Source organism: Prionailurus viverrinus, chromosome E2 (genome assembly GCF_022837055.1).
Source record: "Prionailurus viverrinus isolate Anna chromosome E2, UM_Priviv_1.0, whole genome shotgun sequence".
NCBI classification, from domain to species: domain Eukaryota; kingdom Metazoa; phylum Chordata; class Mammalia; order Carnivora; family Felidae; genus Prionailurus; species Prionailurus viverrinus.
This window is the reverse complement of record NC_062575.1, coordinates 45,676,878-45,700,359: the sequence shown is the minus strand read 5'-3', so window position 1 is coordinate 45,700,359 and position 23,482 is coordinate 45,676,878. Positions and strand designations below refer to the sequence as shown.

General features: G+C 37.4%; 1 protein-coding gene across 3 annotated transcripts in view; it reads right to left on the bottom strand.

Moving 5' to 3' along the window:
• Positions 1-16,711: 16,711 nt before the first annotated feature.
• The window catches only part of ZNF260 (zinc finger protein 260), a 76,924-nt gene continuing 70,153 nt past the window's right edge, over positions 16,712-23,482 (bottom strand). For 2 of the 3 annotated variants that reach the window (XM_047836827.1, XM_047836828.1), the window contains one exon: positions 16,712-22,946. In XM_047836827.1, the coding sequence (XP_047692783.1) occupies positions 21,248-22,477 (1,230 nt within the window). In that variant the 5' untranslated portion in view covers positions 22,478-22,946 and the 3' untranslated portion in view covers positions 16,712-21,247. The remainder of the gene's footprint in view (positions 22,947-23,482) is intronic. The other variant, XM_047836829.1, reaches the window with a different exon arrangement.

Sequence of the window (23,482 nt, the reverse complement as noted above, 5' to 3'; positions counted from 1 at the left end):
AGATCTAGTTTTCATGTTCAAGGTGTCCCTGAATTATTTTGTGATCATTGACTGTCCTTTCAAATTTAACATGACCTGGGGCACCTGGGTGGTTCAGTCAGTTAAGCTTCCAACTCTTGGTTTCAGCTCAGGTCATGATCTCAGGATTCGTGGTTTCAAGCCCCTCATCAGGCTCTACACTGACAGTGCAGAGCCTGCTTGGTATTCTCTCTCTCTCTCTCTCTCCCTCTCCCTCTGTCCCTCCCCAGCTTGTGCCCAAGCTCTTTCTTTCTCTCAAAATAAATAAACTTAAAAAAATTTAATATGACCTAAAAAGTTGATTATAACATCTGAGCCCATCATTTGAAAAGGGATAGGAAGGTGACTTAATCCCTGTTTTCATCTGCCGGCTGCTTAGCCTCTTATCCCCAAGTCAGTTGTGACTTAGGTTTCTCTAGATGATAGATACCCTGTATCCTGCCAGAGTGATATTGTGACAGTCATCTTGCTGGGAAGGTTGAGAGACCCACTGCTCTTTTGCATTTCTCCCCCCAGCCACATTCTGTGTATGCTTTGTGAAAAATCAACTTTATTGAGGTATAATTTAAATATAATAAAATGTACCCATTTTAATTGTTCAGAGAGTTTTGTGTATGATTATCTGAGAACTCTTTGTCTAACATAAGGTCAGGAAGTTCTTTTCTGTTTTCTTCTAAAAGTTTTAAAGTTTTACATTTTATTTTATTTTTATTTTTTGAAGTTTATTTATTTTGAGAGAAAGAGTGAGTGAGCAGGGAGGGGCAGAGAGAGAGGGCCTGCCCAAGGAGGGGCTCGATCTCATAACCATGAGATTGTGATGAGCCTATATCAAGAATTGGAGGCTTAACCAACTGAATCACCCAGGCACCCCAAGTTTTACATTTTAATTTAGACATATGACCCATTTTTTTAATGTCTATTTATTAATCTTGAGAGAGAGAGAGAGAGAACAGGAGAGGGGCAGAGAGAGCTGGAGAGAGAATCCCAAGCAGGCCTCATTCCCAGCATGGAGCCCCTTGTGGGGCTTGATACGCCCCTAGACATACGATCCATTTTGAGTTAATTCTTCTGTAAGGCTTATGATAAGATTTTTCATTCTTTTTTGTTTTGCATTTGATGTCCAATTGTTCCAACACCATTTGTTGAGAAAAGACTATTTTTTCTATATTTGAATTGCTTTTGCACTTTGGTCAAAAATCATTTGACTATATATAAGTACACTTATGGATTCTAATCTCTAATCTGTTTTGTTTATTTTTACCCCAATACAACACTACCCTTTAAAAATGGATTTACAGGGGCACCTGGGTGGCTCATTTGGTTAAATGTCTGACATCATTTCCATTTTGATGCCTTTCCTTCTTCTTTTTAATTTAACTGTTTTTTTTTTTCTTATATCACTGGCTAGGACTTCTGGTATGACATTGAATATGACATTGAATACATATCATTGTATTGTTCCTAATCTGGAACAGAAGGCATTTATTCAGTCTCTTACCATGCATGAGATAGTCCTCTATCAGTTTATGAAAGGTCATTTCTGTTCTAGCTTGCTGAGAGTTTCAATCATGAATAGACATTAAATTTTGTCAAATGTTTTTTTTCTCTGCATTAATGGATATGATCATATTTTTTTTGGTTTGTTACTATGGTGTATTACATTAATTAGTTTCCATATATTAAACCAGTGTTGCATCCCTGAGATTAAAACCAATTTGCTTTGATGCACTCTATATTGCTGTCTTTGATTTCTAACTTTTTGTTTAGCAGATTTGTGTCTATATTAATAAGAAACATTTGTCTATACTTTTTTGGGTATTGCCTTTGTCTGGTTTTACTTTCCGAGTAATGCTAGCTTTATAAAATGAGTTGGAACATTTTCCCTTCTGTTTTTTTTTTGTTTGTTTTGTTTTTTTGCTAGAGATTGTGCACAATTAACATTATATATATCCTTTAAGTATTTGGTAAATTACAACCACAAAACCATCTAGGCTAGAATTTTCTTTCTTGGAATATTTTGAACTATGAATTCAATTTTTTTCTTTTGTTAATTGAAGTATAGTTGTTATATAACATTACATAAGCTTAGGGTACATAACATGTTGATTTGGTGTGTTCATATATTGGAGTATAGTTGCCATTGTAGCATTGCTAGCACCTCTACCACATTACATAATTATAATTTTTGTGTGTGTGGTGGGACTAATTAAGATCTCATCTCTTAACAAGTTTGATGTTTATAATACAGCATTGTTGTTCATAATCACTATGCTGTGCACCAGATCTCCAAGACTTATTTATCTACGAGTTGCAACTTTGTACTCTTACACAATATATCTCTTATACCCCATCTCCTAGCTCTTGGTAACCACCATTTTACTCTCTGTTCTTATGATTTTTGGTTTTGGGGGTTTTTGTTTTTTTTTAGATTTCACATGGAAGTGATATCATACAGTATTTATCTTTCTCTGTTTTATCTCTTTAGTATAAAATCTTCATAGTCCATCCACATTGTTGCAAATGGCAGGACTTCCTTCTTTCTCATGGCTGAATAACATTCATGTGTGTGCATGTGTGTGTGTGTGTATCACATCTTCTTTGTCGATTCATTGTTGAAGGGCACTTGGGTTGTTTCCATACCTTGGCTATTGTGAATAATGCTGTAATAAACATGGGAGTGTACATCTCTCCCATATACTATTTTCATTACCTTTGGGTATATACCCCAAAGTGGAATTTTTAGGTCATATGATAGTTTTATTTTTACTTACTAGTCTATTTATAAGTGTTTATTTATTTTTGAGAGAGGGAGAGAGTGTGTGCATGCACTAGTGGGGGAGGGGCAGACAGAGAGGGAGAGAGAGGATCCAAAGTGGGCTCTGTGCTGACAGCAGAGAGCCTGATGCAGGGCTCAAACTCATGAACCGTGACATCATGACCTGAGCCAAGTCAGTCGCTTAACTGACTGAGCCACCCAGGGGCCCCTATTTTTTTTTTAATTTTTTAAAGTTTATTTCTTTATTTTGTGTGTGAGATAGAGGAGGAGTAGAGAGAGCAGGAGAGAGAGAGAATCTCAAGCAGACTCCATGCTCTGCTCTGAGCCTGACACAGGGCTTGATCCCTGACTGTAAGATCATGATCTGAGCAAAAATCAAGAGTTGGACACTCAGCTGACTGAGTCACCCAGGCACCCCATGATAGTTATATTTTTAATTTTTTGAGGAACCTCCATTTTGTTTTCCATAGTAGCTGAACAAGTTTACATTGCCATCAACAGTATACAAGGGCTCCCTTTCTTCACCTCCTCACCCACTCTTGTTATCCCTTCTTGATGATAACCATTCTAACAGGTGTGAAGTGATATGTTGTGGTTTTGATTTGCCTTTCCCTAATAAGTAGTGATGTTGAGCATGTTTTCATGTACCTGTTAGCCATTTGGATGCCTTCTTTTGAAAAATGTCTGCATAGTTCCTCTGCCCACTTTTTATTTGGATTGTTTGGAGTTTTTTTGCTATTGAGTAGTATTCTTTACATATTTTGGATATTAAACCCCATCCAATAAATATATGACTTGCAAATATTTTCTCCCATTCTGTAGCTTGCTTTTCATTTTGTTGATTATTTCTTTTGCTGTGCTGAAGCTTTTAAGTTTTCTGTGGTCCCACTTACTTACTGATTTTTGCTTATTGCCTTTGCTTTTGGTGTCATATCCAAAAAAAATCATTGTTAAGACCAATGTTGTGGGACTTCTCTATGTTTTCTTCTAGGAGTCTTATGGTATGATATCTTTTTTTTTTTTTAATTTTTTTTCAACGTTTATTTATTTTTGGGACAGAGAGAGACAGAGCATGAACGGGGGAGGGGCAGAGAGAGAGGGAGACACAGAATCGGAAACAGGCTCCAGGCTCTGAGCCGTCAGCCCAGAGCCCGACGCGGGGCTCGAACTCCCGGACCGTGAGATCGTGACCTGGCTGAAGTCGGACACTTAACCGACTGCGCCACCCAGGCGCCCCTATGATTGGCTTCTAAATCTGAATCTACCTTCTGAGGGAGCTGAATGACTGAGCAGAATGTGACAACTGGAATGGTGGCTTGAGTGTAGCAGGAAGTGCTCATGTATCATTCTCAGTCTTCTTTCATAACAATTCCAACTCTTCCCATCCCACTAATACCCAATAAAAACCATTCCCCAGTAGTTTGAACCATCTTGGGTCCAAGTAGTCATTGATCCCGGTCTGGAAAAACAGATCATTGTGTGGCAAGTCTGGATTTTCCTCCTGTCAAAAGTTACTTATGGAAATTACTAAAAGGCAAGAGCATAAAAGCAAAGTTAGTCTGAATATTTATATATCATGTTGTGTGTCATGTAGCATTATATGCTAGGGTTTCTGAAGAGGCCAAATATGTATCACTCCACTTTATGCCTGTGAGTTGTTATTTAACTGAGATTTAAGACAAAGAGTTAAGATGTATGGAGGCCAAATATTACTTTTGTTACAGATAAAAGGCAAATTGGAGTATGGTCACTGTGGGGGTCCAAAGAACTTTCTGACTGGACTCCAGAAATAAATAGACTGGGGGTGCCTGGGTGGCTTAGTCAGTTAAGCATCCAATTCTTGGCTTCAGCTCAGGTCATGATCTCATGGTTCGAGGGATTGAGCCCTGTGTTGGGCTCTGTGCTGTCGGCCTGCTTAAGTTTCTCTCCCTTTCTCTCTGCCCCTCCCCCACTTGCATGCGTGTGCTCTCTCCTTCTCAAAAATAAACTTAAAAAAAGAAAAAAAACATGGGGCACCTGGGTGGCTCAGTTGGTTAAGCATCTGACTTCAGCTCAGGTCATGATCTCACGGTTCGTTGGTTCCAGCTCTGTCTGTTCTGACAGCTCAGAGCCTGGAGCCTGCTTTGGATTCTGTGTCTCCCTCTCTCTCTGCCCCTCCCCTGCTTGCACTCTGTCTCTCTCTCAAAAATAGATAAGCATTAAAAAAAAATTAAAATAAACAGACTTACCCGGTGAATCACGACAGTGGCAAGAACAGGCTCTCAATCTCCAGTTTCATGTCTTGACCTAGAGCATTGGGGAATGCATGCTCTATGCAGACAGGCAGATTCCACAGCAGAAGAGAAAAGAGGTAGGGCTAGAGCTGCTCATGCCTCCATCTTCTTCCAAATTCCATATTAGTCTGGGTCTAATTTGAAGACAGGAAACTATATAATAATTAAAACGGGAAGTTTAATATAAGGAATTATTAAGCAACAATAATAATGTAACTATTAAGATGGGAAGGGACTCTGAAGGGACTCCAGGGCTGAGGCAGAGTACCCAAGGAAGGACAAACTTAGAAGGGAAAGAATTCACACTTCATCAAAGGCTACAAGATGGCAGAGAAGTTTACCAGTTTACCCAGGCCCAGATATGATTCATATTTATCAGGCAGTTAGGTGAGGAGAGCCTGATAGATAGGCATGTAGAGGGAGTTTGGGGCACCACTGTGGACACTACTGGGATCTGGAGCTGTAGAGACCTTTCTCTGCAGGAACCTAATACCTGTCTGTGAAGAGCTTGGGCCAGAACAGCTCCAGGTAGCTTTGTGGGACAGAGGTTGGTGCTGCCTTGCATGAGTCCCCCAGTGCGCATGTGTAGGGATATAAAGAGTGTAGAGGGAGTAGAGACCTAGCTGGAGTATAGACACATGTTGTTTGAAGATCTCTGCTATGATGTCTCTGATGTGGTCAAGAATGGAGAAAGCACGGTGGCCAAATGCTAGAGAAAGCTGTGCTTCAGAGGCAGTTTGTACTGGAGTAAACTGTGGGGCAAAGCTGTAGAGAAGAGCCTACTGTCAGAAACCTGGACAGGGAGCCACTCCAGAACCAAGGCCAATTCCTTCCTTCTGCAGGTCTCTCCAGCACCCTCTAATCATAAAGCTTAACATTATGCCAGCTGGTAAAAAAATGTTTAAAAAGGAAACATTTGTTTTCACCAATCAAGCAGCAAAGGTTAATTTGGACCTGAGAGGCAATAAATTCTCTAACCAACTATTTTGCTCTGCCTCTCCAGGAAAGAAATAAAAAGTTGGGCAGTATTTAGGGAATATAATCTCTCCTCTTGAAAAATAGATGAATGGGAAAGATGCATTCTCCACTAACATTCCCAAGCCTTTCCTTCTGTCAATTCAATGAATATGGCCATAATTCTCTGAAATCAATAGTTTATTACTATAGTCTTGCCTGCATCTTCTTGAGACCAGTGCTTCCATACTAATCCTTGCCACCTGGGAGATCCTTTTGAACTGTAAATGGACATGTGTAATTTGTCTACAGAAGTCTCTGAAATGGGTCATTAATAGCATACTAGTAAAATTAACCCCAAGATCTTGTTTAGCCCAAGTGCCAACAATTCATTTTTTTAAAGTTTCGTTTATTTAAGCAATCTCTACACCCAACATGGGGCTTGAAATTATGACCCCAAGATCAAGAGTTCCTACTGAGCCAGCCAGGCAATCCCCAGCAATTCAGCTGCCAACAATTCAGTGACAAATATTCTTTGACCAAACTTTAGACTCCTGAACCTTCTCCTAGACCTATCTGTGCAATTATTTATAAAATCAAGATTTATTAAGAGCCCTCAGTCAGTTTAACTGAATCCTCCACCGTTAATATGTGATCACCCTTGATGTCTGATCAGATTCCTCATCCTCCACCATCACCCAGGTGCTGTGTGTTCATGCTGGCCTGTCTTCAGCAAGAATCCTGTTTAGTTGGTTTAGCCAGACCCTTACTCCTGGTGTTTCTCTTATAATTTTAACATCCTCTGACCCTCACCGTGCTCCCTGACTATACATTTCCACTTGCCCATGCTTATATTCAGGATTAAGCTTGGTTCAATACTGAGGTCTTTTTTTCCCCTATTGAAATTAGTCCTGAATAAAATCAATGTTTACCACTTTAACTGCTGTTTGGCTTTGTTTTTTCTTTGACATCAGTCTTACATTTTTTTCCACCTCAAATGATGTTCAACTTCATTTACTTGTCTTTTTGATAATAGTCATTCTAAGAGAGGCATGAGGTGATATCTGTGGTTTTGACTTCCATTTCCCTGATGATTAATGATGTTGAGCATCTTTTCATGTACATGTTGGTTATCAGAGGTTTTCTGTATACAATGGGATATTTTTCAGCTATAAAAAAAGAAGGAGGAGCACCTGGGTAGCTCAGTCGGTTAAGTGTCTGACTTTGGCTCAGGTCATGATCTCATGGTTTGTGGGTTTGAGCCCTGACTTGGGCTCTGTGCTGACAGCTCAGAGCCTGAACCTTCTTCGGATTCTGTGTCTCCCTCTCTCTCTGCCCCTCCTGGAGTCATGCTCTGTCTCTCTCTGTCTCTAAAAAATAAATAAACGTTAAAAAAATTTAAAAAAATTAAAAAACCAAAATCCTGCCATTTGTGGCAACATGGGTGGACCTTGAGGGCATTATGCTAAGTGAGCTAAGTCAGACAGAGAAGGAAAAATAGCGTTATGATCTTACCTATGAGAAAAACAACAAACAATTAATTAAAACCCTCAACTCAGAGAAAACAAATTGGTGGCTGCCTGAGGTGTGGAGTGGAGGCTAGGCAAAATGGATGAAGGCAGTTTAAAGGTACAAACTTCGTTGATAAAGTAAGTCCTGGTGCTATAATGTACAGTGTGGTGACTATAGTTAATAATACTATATTGTATATTTGAAAGTTGCTAAGAAAGTAGATTTAAAAAATTCTCACCACAAGAAAAAAGTGTAGCTATGTGTGGTCTTGGATGTTAATTAAATTTATCTTGGTGATCATTTCATAATATATGCAAATATCAAATCATTATGTTGTACACCCAAAACTAATATAATATTATATGTCAATTATATCTCAATAAAAGGGGAAAATGATAACTAATTATAAAGAACAAATCTGTAAAACTCTTGAAAGAAAATATAGTACAATGCCTTAGAGACTATGGATTAGAAAATATTTCTTAAGATCCTAAAAGCAAACATAAAAGATGATTACATTAAAATTTAAAACTATTGGGGCACCTGGGTGGCTCAGTCAGTTGAGTGTCGACTTTGGCTCAGGTCATGATCTTGCGGTTTGTGAGTTTGAGCCCTCCATCGGGCTCTGTGCTGACAGCTCGGAGGCTGGAGCCTGCCTCTCCTCCTCTCTCTGCCCCTCCCCTGCTCATGCTCTCTCTGTCTCTCAATAATAAATAAACATTAAAAAATTTTTTTTAAACTATTAGGGGGTGCCTGGGTGTCTCAGTTGGTTAAACATCTGACTCTTGATTTTGGCTCAGGTCATGATCTCATGGTTCAGTTCGTGAGTAAGGCAGTTCAAGTGCTGCCTTAGGTTCTGAGCTGACAGCCTGAAGACTGCTTGGGATTCTCTCTCTGCCCCTCCCCTGCTCGTGCATGCATGTACTCTCTCTCTCTCTCAAAATAAATAAAACATAAAAAAATAAAACTATTAGGCATCCAAAGAGATCATAGAGTGAAAAAAGTTGTAGTCTGAGAGTAAGTATTGCAGCACATATAAGTGACAAAAGATTAGTATCCAGAGTATATACACAATTCACACATATTTATTTTTAAATGCAAAAAACAGAAAATGGGTTAAGAGTTATATGAACAGAAAATCCACAGAAGAGGAAACTAGATGGACAATAGGCATTTGAAAAGAAGCTTATCCTCACATATAATAAAGAAAATGCAAATTACTACCACAGTAAGCTACCATTCTACAATCAACATATTTGGGAAACTTAGTCTTTTTTTTTTTTTAAAGCACATTCTAAAGTTTATTTTTATTTGTTTTTGAGAGAGTGAGAGAGAGAGATCATGCGTACACACATACATGTTCGCATGCATGAACAGGGGAATGGTAGCAAGAGAGGGAGAGAGGGAATCCCAAGGAGGGCCTGTGCAGTCAGTGCAGAGCCTAATGCAAGGCTGATCCCTGCATGATCCCATGAACCATGAGATCATGACCTGAGCTGAAATCAAGAGTAAGACGCTTAACTGACTGAGCCACCCAGGCAACCCAGGAAAATTCGTGTTAAAACAAGGGTTCGGGGCTCCTGGGTGGCTCAATCAGTTAAGCATCCTACTTTGGCTCAGGTCATAATCTCACAGCTCTTGAGTTCCAAGCCCACTTTGGGCTCTGTGCTGACAGCTCCGAGCCAAGAAGCCTGCTGTGGATACTGTGTCTCCCTGTCTCTCTGCCCCTCCCCGCCCCCTTAAAAATAAATAAACATTAAAAAAATTTTTTTAAAAGGGTTAGTGAGAACACAGATTGGTGGGGATTCTCATACATTGCCAAGGGATTGTAAATTGGTACAACTACTTTTTAAAAAAAATTTTTTTTAACGTTTATTTATTTTTGAGACAGAGAGAGACAGAGCATGAACAGGGGAGGGTCAGAGAGAGGGAGACACAGAATCCGAAACAGGCTCCAGGCTCCGAGCTGTCAGCACAGAGCCTGATGCGGGGCTCGAACTCACGGACTGCGAGATCGTGACCTGAGCCGAAGTCAGCTGCTCAACCAACTGAGCCCCCCAGGCGCCCTGGTACAACTACTTTTAATGCAATTTGGAAATATTTCATAAATCTACAAATATGAATACCATTTTTCCTAGTATTCCATTCATGAAGACACCATGAATCACTTGTGAGAAGAGAATAAAAAAGAACAGTAGAAGTCATTGCCATCTTATCCTGGGCAGATAATGGAAATATTTGTCAGATCTGAGATATTGTAGTTTCCTGAAAGATGATTACTGTGAATATTAATACTCAGAGAGAGGTGCAAAAATCATTGCTTCCAAAATTTATGGACTTTCAAGTATATTAAGAGCTCTTGGAGAGATGACCATGAAAAAGAAAGGTACAGTGATTTGGAAAGAATATAACTAGATCTTCATATCGACAGAAAATGCTGAATTTCAAAATAACTACAAAATTTTCCCCTGACCTATATATAGCTTTTTTGTTGTTCAATAAGAGTCCTGACCAGAAATCAGGAGTCCTGGGGATTCATCTTAGACTTCTATCAATTATTGGCAACTCATTTGTCGTGTTTGGAGGTGGGGTATCTACCTCCCTCCCTCCCTCTCTTCCTTCCTTCCTTCCTTCCTTCCTTCCTTCCTTCCTCCCTCCCTCCCTCCCTCCCTCCCTTCCATATTTTTTGAGCACCTTCTGAAGTCCAGAAACTGGGCAAAGAGCAATGAAATTCAATTGTGAATACACATAAACATGTTTTCTGTTTAGGGAGACATATTTATCAGTCATACAAATACATGTAAATTTTATTGCACTGGAATTAAAACAAAATAAAATTTTCAGAAGTTTCATGTTGCTACATGATTTATATATTTTGATAAGCAGTAAAAATACCATTTTTGCCCTACTTGGGTATCTCAGAGATTACTTGCCTGAGAAACTAAGCACCACGCTGATGAGTCTGCATCAACTAGGTGAAGTGGGTGGGAACTGCTCTTAACTTGGGGATAGCAAATATACAGTTTCTGTTATACAGCCCTTGACCAATTGCACACAGGATATCCTTTGCCTGGTAATGATCTTTTGTCCCTTCTCTGCCCAGTGATGTCACTCTCACCTGTCAAGATTCAGCTTAAATTTCACCTTCTCTGAGAAGCCTCACCAGACACGGCTTTGAAATTTGTCATAGGCTCCTCTGTAGTCATGCAGATCTTTTCACATGCTTCTGTCCCACAACTTTTATGGTTATCCGACCCAAATCTGTTTCCTGTACTATACTGTGTAAGCCTCAGGGAACAGCGTATTTTATGTCCACTGGTCAACAACAGGACCTGACTTGATGGGGTCAAGAATTAATGATTTAATGAAAAAAAAAAAAAAAACCAACAAAACAGATTAGAGTTTATGCACTCTGTATTTAGGACGTTTGGCAAAGTATATGACTGAGGCTTTTATAAAAACACACAGCTCCTTAAAGGCCTGGGCTGTAAAAAGATGTTCAATAAATGTCCCTATGTTTGCAGATGGGAAAATTGCTGCCCAACTGGCATACTCTTCCTTTTCCCATTTGAAGGATCACTGAAAATAGTTTCCATTTATGACTGAGGGTCTTTATGGAGACAATGCCAAATGAGTGCATTTTGGGTCACAGAATCTGGAATTATTGGAAGATAATTGTACTAGAGTAGGTAAGATTTACTCTTCCTGTACCCTATTTCAAGTTTCCTTTAATGTTACTTATATTGTGTTCTTCCCTACATTTGCCTTCATTGTACGCTCTATCTGTATAAAAACATATTCTAGGGGCTTCTGGGTGGCTTAGTTGGTTAAGTGACTGACCCTTGGATTTGGCTCGGGTCATTATCTTACAGTTCATGGGACTGAGCACAGCTCACGTCAGGCTGTGCACTGATTAGCACCATGCCTGCTTAGGATTCTCTCTCTCCATCTCTCTCTGTCCCTCCCCTGCTCACGTACACACATGTGCTCTCTCTCTCTCAGAATGAAAAACTTAAACAAAATCTTCTAATGTTAATTTTTATTTGTTTCTAAGACAAGACTCGGTATTGATCTCTACCTTGTCTGAACAAATATTACTCTTTTAATCGCATAGCTCAGACTGATTTTGTAGGATTATTGCTTTTCAACTTATTGGTATGAGACTTCTCCCCTCATGTACTACGTGATAATTATTATTATTAACATTTACTCATCACATGCTATCAGGTAATATATTTACATTGTAGTAAAATACACATAACATAAAATTTACCATTTTAACTATTTTTGTACAGTGTAGTGGTGTACATTCACAATGTTGTGTAACTATCACCACTATACATTTCCAAAGCTTTTTCATCATCCCAAACTGAAACTATGTAACTCTGCATCCCCCCTCCTCCTTGTAAGTTATGTTCTAGTTTCCATGTCTATGAATTTGCCTGTACTCGGTACCTCATAGAAGTTGAATCATATTTGTGCTTTTTGTATCTGAATTATTTCACATAGCATAAGGCTTTCAAGGTTCATCCATGTTGTATCCATATTCTTTTATAAGGCTAAAAATATGCCATTGTATGTGTTTACTACACTTTGTTTATCCATTCATCTGTCAATGGATGCTTAGGTTGTTTCCACCTTTTAGCCATCATGAATAACGCTGTTATGAAAACAGTTGTACAGATACCTCTTTGAGTCCCTGCTTTCTATTATTTTGTTTATACACCAGAGTGGAATTGCTGGACCATATAGTAATTCCGTGTTTAACAGGAGCCACCGACTTGTTTTTCCAGTAATGTACCATTTAACATTCCCTCCAGCAATGGACAAGGGTTCCAATTTCTCCACATCCTTGCCAACACTTATTTTGCACTTTTTTATAATAGCCAATCTAATGGGTAAATGGTATTTCATTGCAGTTCTGATTCACATATCCCTAAAAACTAGTGCCATTGAGGATCTTTTCACTTGCTTATTGGCCATCTGTATATCTATCTACTTTGGAGAAATGTCTAGATGTTATAGGATTTTTAAAATATATTCTAGATATTAGTATATGCATTGCAAATGTCTTTTCCAGTTTTTTTTAAGGCTTTATTTTTAAGTAATCTCTACACCCAACATGGGGCTCGAATTAAAACCTCAAGATCGTATGCTTTGCTGACTGAGCCAGCCAGGTACCCCAATTTTTTTGTCTTTTCATTTCACCCTTGATAGTGACCTTTAATACGAACATTTTTAATTTTGATGAAGTCCAGTTTACCTATTTTTTTCTTTAGCTACCTGTGCTTTTGGTGTCATATCCAAACAATTGTTGCCAAATCCAATGTCATGAAGTTTTCACCTATGTTTTCTTCTTAGAGGTTTTTTTTTTTTAATTTTTTAATTTTTATTTTAGAGAAGTGTGTGTGAGTTGGAAAGCAGGGCAGAAGGAGAGAAGGAGAGAATCTCAAGCAGGTTCTATGCTCAGCTCAGAGTCCAACACAGGGCTCAATCCAATGACCCTGGGATCTTGACCTAAGCCAAAACCAAGAGTCGGATGCTCAATGGACTGAGCCACCCAGGTGTCCCCTTCTAAGAGTTTAGGTCTTAAGTTTAAGTCTTTGTTCTATTTTGAGTTAATTTTTATATATGGTGTTAGGTTAGGACCCAACTTCATTCTTTTGTATGTGGATATCCAGTTTTCCCAGCAAATGCATTGAAAAGACTGTCTTTTTCACATTAAATATTCTTGGCACTCTTGTTGCAAATCATTTGCCAATATATGCAAAGGTTTGTTTCTAGGCTCTCTACCATAGTCCATTTGCTATATGCTCGTCCTTATGCTAGTACTATACTGTTTTAATTAATGTAGCTTTGTAGTAAATTTTGAAATCAGGAGCAAGAAATTCTCTTGCTCTTTTGTTCTTGTTTTGTTCTTGTTTTTCAGGATTCCTTTGGCTATCCAGGGTCATTGAAATTCTATATGAATTTTAGGATGGGTTTTTCTATTTATATAAAATGCCATTGGAATTTTAATAGGGATTGCTTATTAGTGTCCTGATGTCTGTCCCTTATGCACATTTCTTCATTCTGGTTTGTTTCTGCCCTTTAGACTCAATTTTAATGGTCTTCAAGTTTGCTCGTTGTTTTTCTTCTGTCTGCTCAAATCTGATACTGAACCCCTTTAGTAAGTTTTTTTATATCAGCTATTGTATACTACAGGTTCAGAATTTGTTTGGTACTATTTTGTAATTTCTGTTGACATTCTAACTCTGTTCATATGGTTTTCCTGATAGTTTTGTCTATGTTTTTCCCTTAGGTCTTTGACCATATTTAAGACAGTTGTTTTGGGACACCTGAGTGGCTCAGTGGGTTGAGCATCTGACCAAAGCTCAGGTCATGATCTCATGGTTTGAGTTTGAGCCCTGCATGAGGCTCTGTGCTGGCAGCTTGGAGCCTGGAGCCTGCTTGAGATTCTGTGTCTCCCTCTCTCTCTCTCTGCCCCTCCCCTGCTTGTGCTTTGTGTGTCTCTCTCTCAAAAATAACTAAACATTAAAAAATTTTAAATAAAAAGATAGTTGTTTCATTTTTTTAAGTAACCTCTGTGCCCAGTGTGGGGATTGAACCCATGACACCAAGATCAAGAGCTGCATGCTTACAGGTATGCTGTAAGACAGTTGTTTTAAAGTCTTTGCCTCATAAGTCTGATGACTGGGCTTTCTCAGGGACAACTTCTTTTATTTTGTTCCTTTGAATGAGTCATGTCCAGTTTTTTCAATGCCTTGTGCTCTATGTTGAAAATTGGGCACTGTTATAAAATGTTAATTCTGGAAATTAGATTGTCCCCCTTTCTCCAGGTTCATTATTTTTGATTGTTGAAGACTGTGTAATCTGATATTTTTCTAAACTATTTTTGCATAGACTGTTTCTTGTCACATGTGACCATTTGACTATTTTTCCTTAGTTCAATTTTAGCTTTTTTCTCTATTAATGTAAAATTAACAGATGTAAATAGCATCTATTTATTCATTTTCTTTAACCAACTCATTTTTTAAATGTTTATTTATTTTTGAGAGATAGAGACAGAGCACAAGTGGGGAAGGGGCAGAGAGAGAAAAGGACACAGAATCTGAAGCAGGCTCTAAGCTCTGAGCTGTCAGCACAGAGGTTAATGCGGGGCTTGAACTCATGAACTGTGAGATCATGACCTGAGCCCAAGTTGGATGTTTAACTGAGCCACCTGGGCACCCCTAACCAATTCATTTGAACAAACAAAAAAGATTTTCCATTTCTCCAACCCCCACTGTCCATACCTCTGGAAACCACCAACCTGTTCTCTTTATTTTAGAGCTTGGTATTTATTTTTGGCTTTTTTTTTTTTGTTTTTGATTTTTTTTTTTAGAGTCCACATATAAGAGAGATCATATGGTATTTGTCTTTCTCTGACTTATTTCACATAGCATAATGCCCTAAGATCCATCCATGTTGCAACTGGAAAGATTTCATTCTTTTTTATAGTTGAATAAGATCCTGTTGTGTGTATGTATGTATGTGTATACACACACATATCACAATTTCTTTATCTCTTCATCCATCAGTGGAGATTTAGGTTGTTTCTATACCTTGGCTCTTGTAAATAACGCTGCAGTGAACTCAGGGCTGCATATAACTTTTTGAGTTAGTGTTTTTGTTTTCTTAGGATAAATATCCAGAAGGCTAATTGCTGGATCATATGTTACTTGAGTTTATGTTGAACTTCATTATTAATCATCAGGGAAATACAAATCAAACCCACAATGAAATATCACATCATGCCAGTCAGAATGGCTACTAAAAAAAAAAAACAAACTAAAATGTTGGTAGGGATGTGAGAAAGGGAACCCTTGTGCACTGTTGGTGGGAATATAAATTTGTACAGCCACTTATGGAACAGTATGGAGGTTTCTAAAAAGAATTTAAGGGGCGCCTGGGTGGCGCAGTCGGTTAAGCGTCCGACTTCAGCCAGGTCACGATCTCGCGGTCCGGGAGTTCGAGCCCTGCGTCGGGCTCTGGGCTGATGGCTCAGAGCCTGGAGCCTGTTTCCGATTCTGTGTCTCCCTCTCTCTCTGCCCCTCCCCCGTTCATGCTCTGTCTCTCTCTGTCCCAAAAATAAATAAACATTAAAAAAAAATTATTTAAAAAGAATTTAAAAATTTTTTATATCTGGACATGATTGCCCCTGAGAGCTCTCTTCCAGATTGCTACAATCTTGTGGGTCTCAGGATGTGATCCCCATTGGTTTTAAAAGTTAGATGTTTCGGAGCTCATCTCTCAGGTGAAGATCCTAAAAGTGGAGTTGCCCGATGTGGCATTCAATTCCTTGTTCCCCGTAGAAGCTCCAGGTTTTGAGTTATCTCCCAGTTGTGGGTTGCCACTCCAGGGCTGAGGTTTATGGTGAGATTGTTTCAGCCTCTCCTACATGCTTTGATGTGGTTTTCTTGTTTGCCCAATGTGTAGTTGTCACTTAGCCAGCCTTTACGTTTTTTTTGAGGCGATTACTCCATATGTAGCTGTATGTCAGTGTGTCCTAGGAGGAGGCGAATTCTACTGGTTCTTCCCTATTTTGCCATCTTGAACTGGAACCCATTTTTACCTAGTCTGACAGAGTTTTTTGAATGCTGGGAACTGAAAGAAAAGAACACCACCACACAACCATCATCTTTTGTAGTCTTTGCTGACTGGCTCTGTGTTGGGATACTCCTTTGCAATTTAGCTAGGATTTCTCTGAACTTAGGGATTATCTGGATTATCTGGATGTGAAATCTTGTCTTCTCAGGTCTTTCTTTAGTATGCTTCTTGGATGGGCAGGTGTATGCCTTTCTAAATCCCCCATATATACATCTGATTTTGAATACCCTAAGTTCCCAGTCTTACCCTAGCTTTTCCTCCAGGCTGTGGATTATCTATTGTGTGTCTCTATCCATGTCTTGCCCCAGATTTCTGTGGATTTGTAGTCCACTGTGTCTCTGTCTCTCGAAAATAAACGTTAAAAACAATTTTAAATTAAAGTTATAGACCTTATTAATAATGGGAGTTGGAATTTTACTCTCCTAATGAAAAGTGCTTTTTGTTTTACCATTTATTAGGAGCCCAGTAGAATTAAGCAGGAAAGGGATTGTCTTATCTTGGGCATTACAACAAAATACCATAGACTGGGTGGTTTAAACAGACATTTATTTCTTACAGTTATAGAAGCTGGGAAATCCCAAGATCAAAGTGCTGGCAAATCCTGTGAAGGTCCAATTCCTAGTATGTAGACAGCTTCTTTCTGTCTACAGAAAGAAGTCCTGCACTCACAGGACTTGTGTATACAAATGGAAAGAAATCTCTTTATGTTCTTATAATCTCTCTCCCACTTCTTATAAAGGTACTGTTCCCATCATGAGTGTCCCACCTTCATGACCTAATTCAAACCCGATTACTTCCTTAGAGCCCCATCTCCAAACACCATCACAATAGAAATCAGGGCTTCAACATATGAATTCTGGGGGGCTACAAACATTTAGTCCATAACAGGAATTTTTCTTATTCACCCAACTAACAAACTTTTTCTGTAATATAATATTAAGCAAGGATGGCATTCAGATTACTTTGTTCAGAACTCTCATGCTGAAGGACATGATCATAGTTTGAAGAAATGCAAAGGCACACTACAATTTGGGTCAGGAAGACAAAATAAAAAATGTCATTTCTCTCAAAATAAATATATAAATTTAATGTAATTCCAACTATCAAAGAGTTTTTGTATTTTGAGAACACCATCTTCATTTATATAGAAAGAAAACTAGAATAGCCAATAAAACTATGAAAAACAGCGAGGACTTGGTCTAATATGCAGTATCAAAATGCAGTAAGGCTAGTGTTAAATCAGTTTATCAGTTAATATGGTATTAGTATAGAAGTAGAAAAATAAATTAGTGAAATGAAAATACAGGACAGGTTTTGGTACAAACTACAAGCAGTTTCAGTTGAATGAGAAAAAGATCATATGGTTAAAGGATCACATAACTGAGTCAGTTAAATAGGAAAAGGATGGTACTGGTAAAAACAACAGACCTTTCCTACTGACCCATGTGTAGAAAAAGAACCTTAGATTTGCCTTCATACCAGTTTCCTTGAAGAAAATACTACTGTAGATTCATTTGTATCCTGTACCTAGATGAGGGAAGAGCTGTGAATTGGCATGAAGACATGGCTAGCCTATATGACTAAGGTATCATAAGTCTTGGGAAAACAAGGTAGCAGCTTCCCTGTGCTTAAGTGGGTTTCAGTCTTACAACTGGGTGTGCCCCATGTGATGGGGGTACACCATGCAGATACAGTGGTGGGTTATAGTAAGATATCCTGGGTGAGAATGTTGTTTCCCAGGGCTTAGGTGAACTGCACCCATTCTGACCTTTTCTCCCTTCAGCAGTACATAGGTCCTCGAATCTATCTTTGCTTGGATAGTTGCAGTATTGTAAAGGTGGTTTTGTTGTTGCTGTTGTTGTTTTGATCAGGACAAAGCTAATAATAAACCTAATGGTGGGTTAAAGCCTATTCTGTTTTTTTGATTGCCAGTTCAAATCTGTGATTGCTGTTGGTGGACACCGCAGATTGGTGTCAGAACTATGTGACTGCTGAGTAGATGGGTTATTTTAACAAATTGTGCTTGTATAACTGGAAACCCATCTGGAAGAAAATAACAATGAATCTTCATTTTATAGGACATTAAAAAATAAATTCTAGATATATTAAATATTTACATATTGAAAAAAGTAAACAATAAACAACTTGCAAGAAAACCTAAGAAAAATTACATATACAATCTAGAGATTAAAGTATCTTTTTAACCAATCCGTAAGCTTAGAAAAAATACATATTGATTACACAGAAATTTAAGATATTTTTATGGAAAAATATTTTTATGACAAAAATTAGGCAAATTCCTAACGTCTAACATATAAAGAGGTCTTCAAAATTGACAGATAAATAATCCTATAGGAAAATGAGCCAACAATGCAAAAATTTACAAAGCAGCAAATCTAGGAGCAGTTGAGGTGTATGCTCATCAGACAAACATAAATTTAAGTAGTATATTACCATCTATTGCAGGGTTAGAGGAAAGATGTGTTTCTGAAAATGACCGATATTATCTATTAAAATTAAAAAATAGTATATGTCCTTTAACAATCTTTTGCCTCAGAAATAAAAACATCTGAAATGTAAGGTCTGATTTTAAGAATGTTAAAAAAAAATGTTTACTGTAGGGTTGTTTGTGGTGGCAAATAACTAGCAACAAGTTCAATCAGTAGGGAATATCAGAGTAAATTTACAGTATACAGTATCACAGGTGTTACTCATCTTACTCTATCTATCGTAATCATTGTTGCACCTTGGCACCAACCCACTGCAGGCACCAAAAGGTAATCCTCCTAGTTTGGTCTGAATTAAGAGTTCTAAATTGCTCTGGTGACTTCAAAGCTGTACAAATGGAAGGGCAAAACACTTAAGAAATACAAGGGGAATGTTTAATGAAGAATGGAAGAAAATAGAGGATAATTTAGATTCATGTAAACACATAAGCAACCCCTGGAATTTATAATCTTAAGACCAATCTTCAAAACTGCTAATAAGTGGTGTAGTACTATGGTTTTATTAGCATTTCATTATTTTGTATTTCAAAGAAATTGATATATTTGACATATGCCTAAGGTTTAAATATTGCATACTCATTTTTATCACTGTTCAAAAAGAGCATTAACAACTCTTTATGTGTCAAGTTGTTGTAGAAAGGGATCAAGTAAACAAAAATTGGCAAAAAGATTTGCTTCACATAAAACAATACTGTTTAGGTCTCAGATCTCTTTTAGCACCATTTTCACCAAAGAAACAAACAAACAGGGGATTTATCAATTATATCTGGCAGAATAGAGAATAAAAATCTCTGAGGTTAAAATTGAAGGTAAAATGCAAGAGTTGAAGTTTTACTCAGTGGCATATTTAAAAATTTAAGAGTAACTTGGTTTCTTCATTTAAAAAATATCAAATTATTAATGCTAATACTGGTTATGTGGACTCTTAAAATTTCTGATGTTTCAGTAAAAACTAGTTCTTAGTATCAAGTCTGTGCAAGTATTATTAAATCATATGATTCTTAAATGTATGTAACCCACTTAACCTGTTGCAGAATCATGCTTTAATTTCTGAGACCACACATATTAGTGATGTGACATGCAAGAGTACATTTAAATAATTTAAGCTACCAACCAATTAAAAAAAATAACTTCTAATAAAGGTATGATTTTAGAAATATTTTCTATAAAATAGTAGCATCTGCCTGGGATTGTGAGTCCATTATTACATGTACTGCATGTACAACTTTCCTACTCATATCTTTATCTTTTTTAATTTTCAGGAATAGCACAAACAATAGAACACATACATATATTACCACAACCCAGAGTTAACTAACATTTTGTTATATTTAGTTGGAATCTTTATTTCTTTTTAATGATGGTATTTAGATACAAAACTGAAATATCCTTTAACAACCATGCTTGGTCCCATTTCTTTTCTGCTACCTTTCTTTCTAGAGGCAATCACTTTTGGGAAATGAGTGTGTATCCTTCCAATCCATTCTTCAGTTTTCCGTAAAAATGTTCTTCCATAACTAATGCTTAATAATAGTGTTGATTTCATTGAAATTCACAGAGCTAACGATTATAACATATTGATCTCTTCATTTTTTTCACGCCACATGATTTTTCAGGTCTTTCTATTTATATATATAATCTGTTATGTTATACTTAACTACTAGAGAATATTCTACTGTGTGCCTATATCACATTGTATTTATCCATTTCACAAGCAACACACGTTTCCAATTTTTTGCTAATGTAATTCATGCTGCAATGAACATAAAGATACATGACTCCCTAACTTAAGTACATGTATCAGTTTCTTGGGTATATGCATGTACACTCAAGAGTGTGTGTTCTGGAATCTATTTTAGAAATTCTTTCCTACTGGAGGTTTTAAAAACATTCTCCTATAAAATTCTTATGTTACCAAGTTTTGCTTTTTGCATTCTGGTCTTTACAATACTTTTGGATTTCATAATAAATTCTTTAATGTATTACTATGGCAGAGATCCAATATTTTTTCCACATGAAGAATGTTACCCTGAGACCATTTTTTGAATCATCCATAATTCCCCTACCAACTTTTGATATCATCTCTATCAATTACCAATTCCCCATAAAGGCATGCATGTTTCTGAATACAATATTCTGTCCCAATCTTTGATTTCTATGAATGCATCAAGAACAAATACTTTTGATTACATCTGTAGCAAAAAATTTTAAAAATGACAATTTTGTCTCTTAATTTAAAATCTTTATACCTCTCATATCTTTGTCTTAATGCATCAGGTAGGCCTTCCAGAACCATGCTGCTTAGTGTCCATGACTGGATCCATACTTACTTCAATGAGATTGCTCCTAAAAGTACATCATTAACAATGTTTGCTGTGGGAGTTCTGGGAGCATAGGTTTTTAAACTATGATACTTATTAAAATTGTTAGTATTTAAGTTTTGATTTGTTGAAGTATTTTCCACATTCAAGCCACTTTATTATAAAATGAATTTCTGGTATACCATTAAGTCTGAGTTTTGCTGAAGCTTTTCCTAAATTCAAGGCGTTTATCGAGCTTTAGTGAGTATGAATTCTCTGGTGTCTAATATGATGTGACTTCTGGCTAAAAGCTTTCCCACATTCACTACACTGATAAGGTTTTTCTCCAGTATGGATTCTCATATGTAGAGCAAGAGTTGAGAACTGAGAGAAGGCTTTTCCACATTCATTACAACCATAGGGCTTTTCACCTGTATGGCTTCTCATATGAACAGTAAGAGATGAGCTTTGACAGAAGGCTTTCCCACATATTTTACATTCATAAGGTTTATCCCCCGTATGAATTCTCACATGTACAATAAGTGATGTGATTCGAGAGAAGGCTTTTCCACATTTATTACATTCATAGGGTTTCTCTCCTGTATGAATATTGTGATGTTTAATGAGGTATTGCTTCTGCCTGAAGATTGTTCCACATTCATTACATTTATAGGGTTTCTCTCCAATATGAATTTTCTCATGCTCAGTGAGATTTGATTTGCCACTGAAGGCTTTCCCACATTCTTTACATATATAGGGTTTCTCTCCTGTATGACTTCTCTGGTGTCTAATGAGGCTTGACTTCTGAATGAAAGCTTTCCCACACCCCTTGCATTCATAAGGTTTCTCTCCAGTATGTATTCTTTGATGGATAATCAGGTTTTCTTTCTGGCTAAAGGCTTTTCCACATTCATTACATTTAAAGGGTTTCTTTCCACTGTGGATATTCTGATGTTTAATGAGGTACTGCTTCTGGCTGAAGGCTCTTCCACATTGATTACATTCGAATGGTTTCTCTCCTGTATGGATTTTCTCATGCTCAGTGAGATATGATTTGCCATTGAAGGCTTTTCCACATTCCTTACATGCATAGGGTTTGTTTCCAGTATGATTTCTCTGGTGTTTAATGAGGCTTGACATCTGAATAGAAGCTTTCCCACACTCATAGAGTTTCTCTCCCGTATGATGTTTCTGATGAGAAAGGAAGTTTCTCTTCTGACTGAAGGCTTTTCCACATTTATTACATTTATATGGTTTCTTTCCTCTATGACTTCTCAAATGTAGAGTAAGGGAGGAGACTCGAGAGAATACTTTACCACATTCAGTACATTCATGTGATTTTTCTCCAGTATGCATTTTCTTATGCTCTATGAGGTTTTCCTTCAGGCTGAAGGTTTTTCCACATTCATTACATTCATGAGGTTTCTCTCTAGTATGAATTTGATCATGCTGAAGGAGATCTGCTTCAGGCTTAAGGCTTTCCAGCATTCTTATCACGCAGATATTTTTTCCAACAAGAATTCTTCAGTATTTCTTGACAATGTGACATAGATGAAAGCTTTTCCACATTCACCAAATTCATAGGTTTCTCTCCAGTATTAATTCTCAGGTATCTAATGAAGCTGAATTTATGATGAAAGACTTACATTGCTTATCCTGAGATTAGACAATTACAGATTGGGATGAAACATATAATATCAATTGTATTCTTAATGGTTCTTTATTAGCTTCACTTATATTTGACTATAAATTATGTTCTGAACTCTCTTAAACTGAGTCTCATACATAGAGATGTAGTTGTAAAGAATCAACATCTGTCCTCAAAGGAAATACTTTTCTGTTATGCTCAGGTTTTCTGAGTTTTTTCTAAACTATATTTTCATGGAGAAAGATGAGACTTAACTCTCATGTCTTCCATGCTGAGTCTTCATCTATTTATAAATTTCCCAGACCTTTTCTAAAAGGGAATAAAAACAAAATCATCATTGAAAAGAGCTAATAACTGTAAAATATTTAGTGCCTAGCATGTAGTAAATATCCAATAAAGTGGCTATCATCATCATCAACACTAACACTTGTGATTTTTTCCAGTATTTTTAACAAAAATTTTTAAATGTGGTATTGTAAAATAGACTCTTTATTTCAAACCTAGTCCCACAGTAAAAAGAAAGCTTAAATACAAATAACATTCACAGGAGCATGTAGTTTAAACTGTTTTTATTTTTATTATTTTTTTAAGTTTATTTATTTTGAGAAAGAGAGAGGGGGAGTGTGCACACGAGCCAGGGAAGGACAGAGAGAGAGGGAAAGAGAGAGGATCCCAAGCAGGCTCTGCACCATCAGCACAGAGCCCAACGTGGGGCTTGAACCCATGAACTGTGAGAACATGACATGAGCCGAAGTCGAGAGTTGGGAGGCTTAACCAACTGAGCCACTTAGGCACCCTGCTCAAATTGTTTTTAAATGTAACTTTTGCATTTTATAAATCAGTAA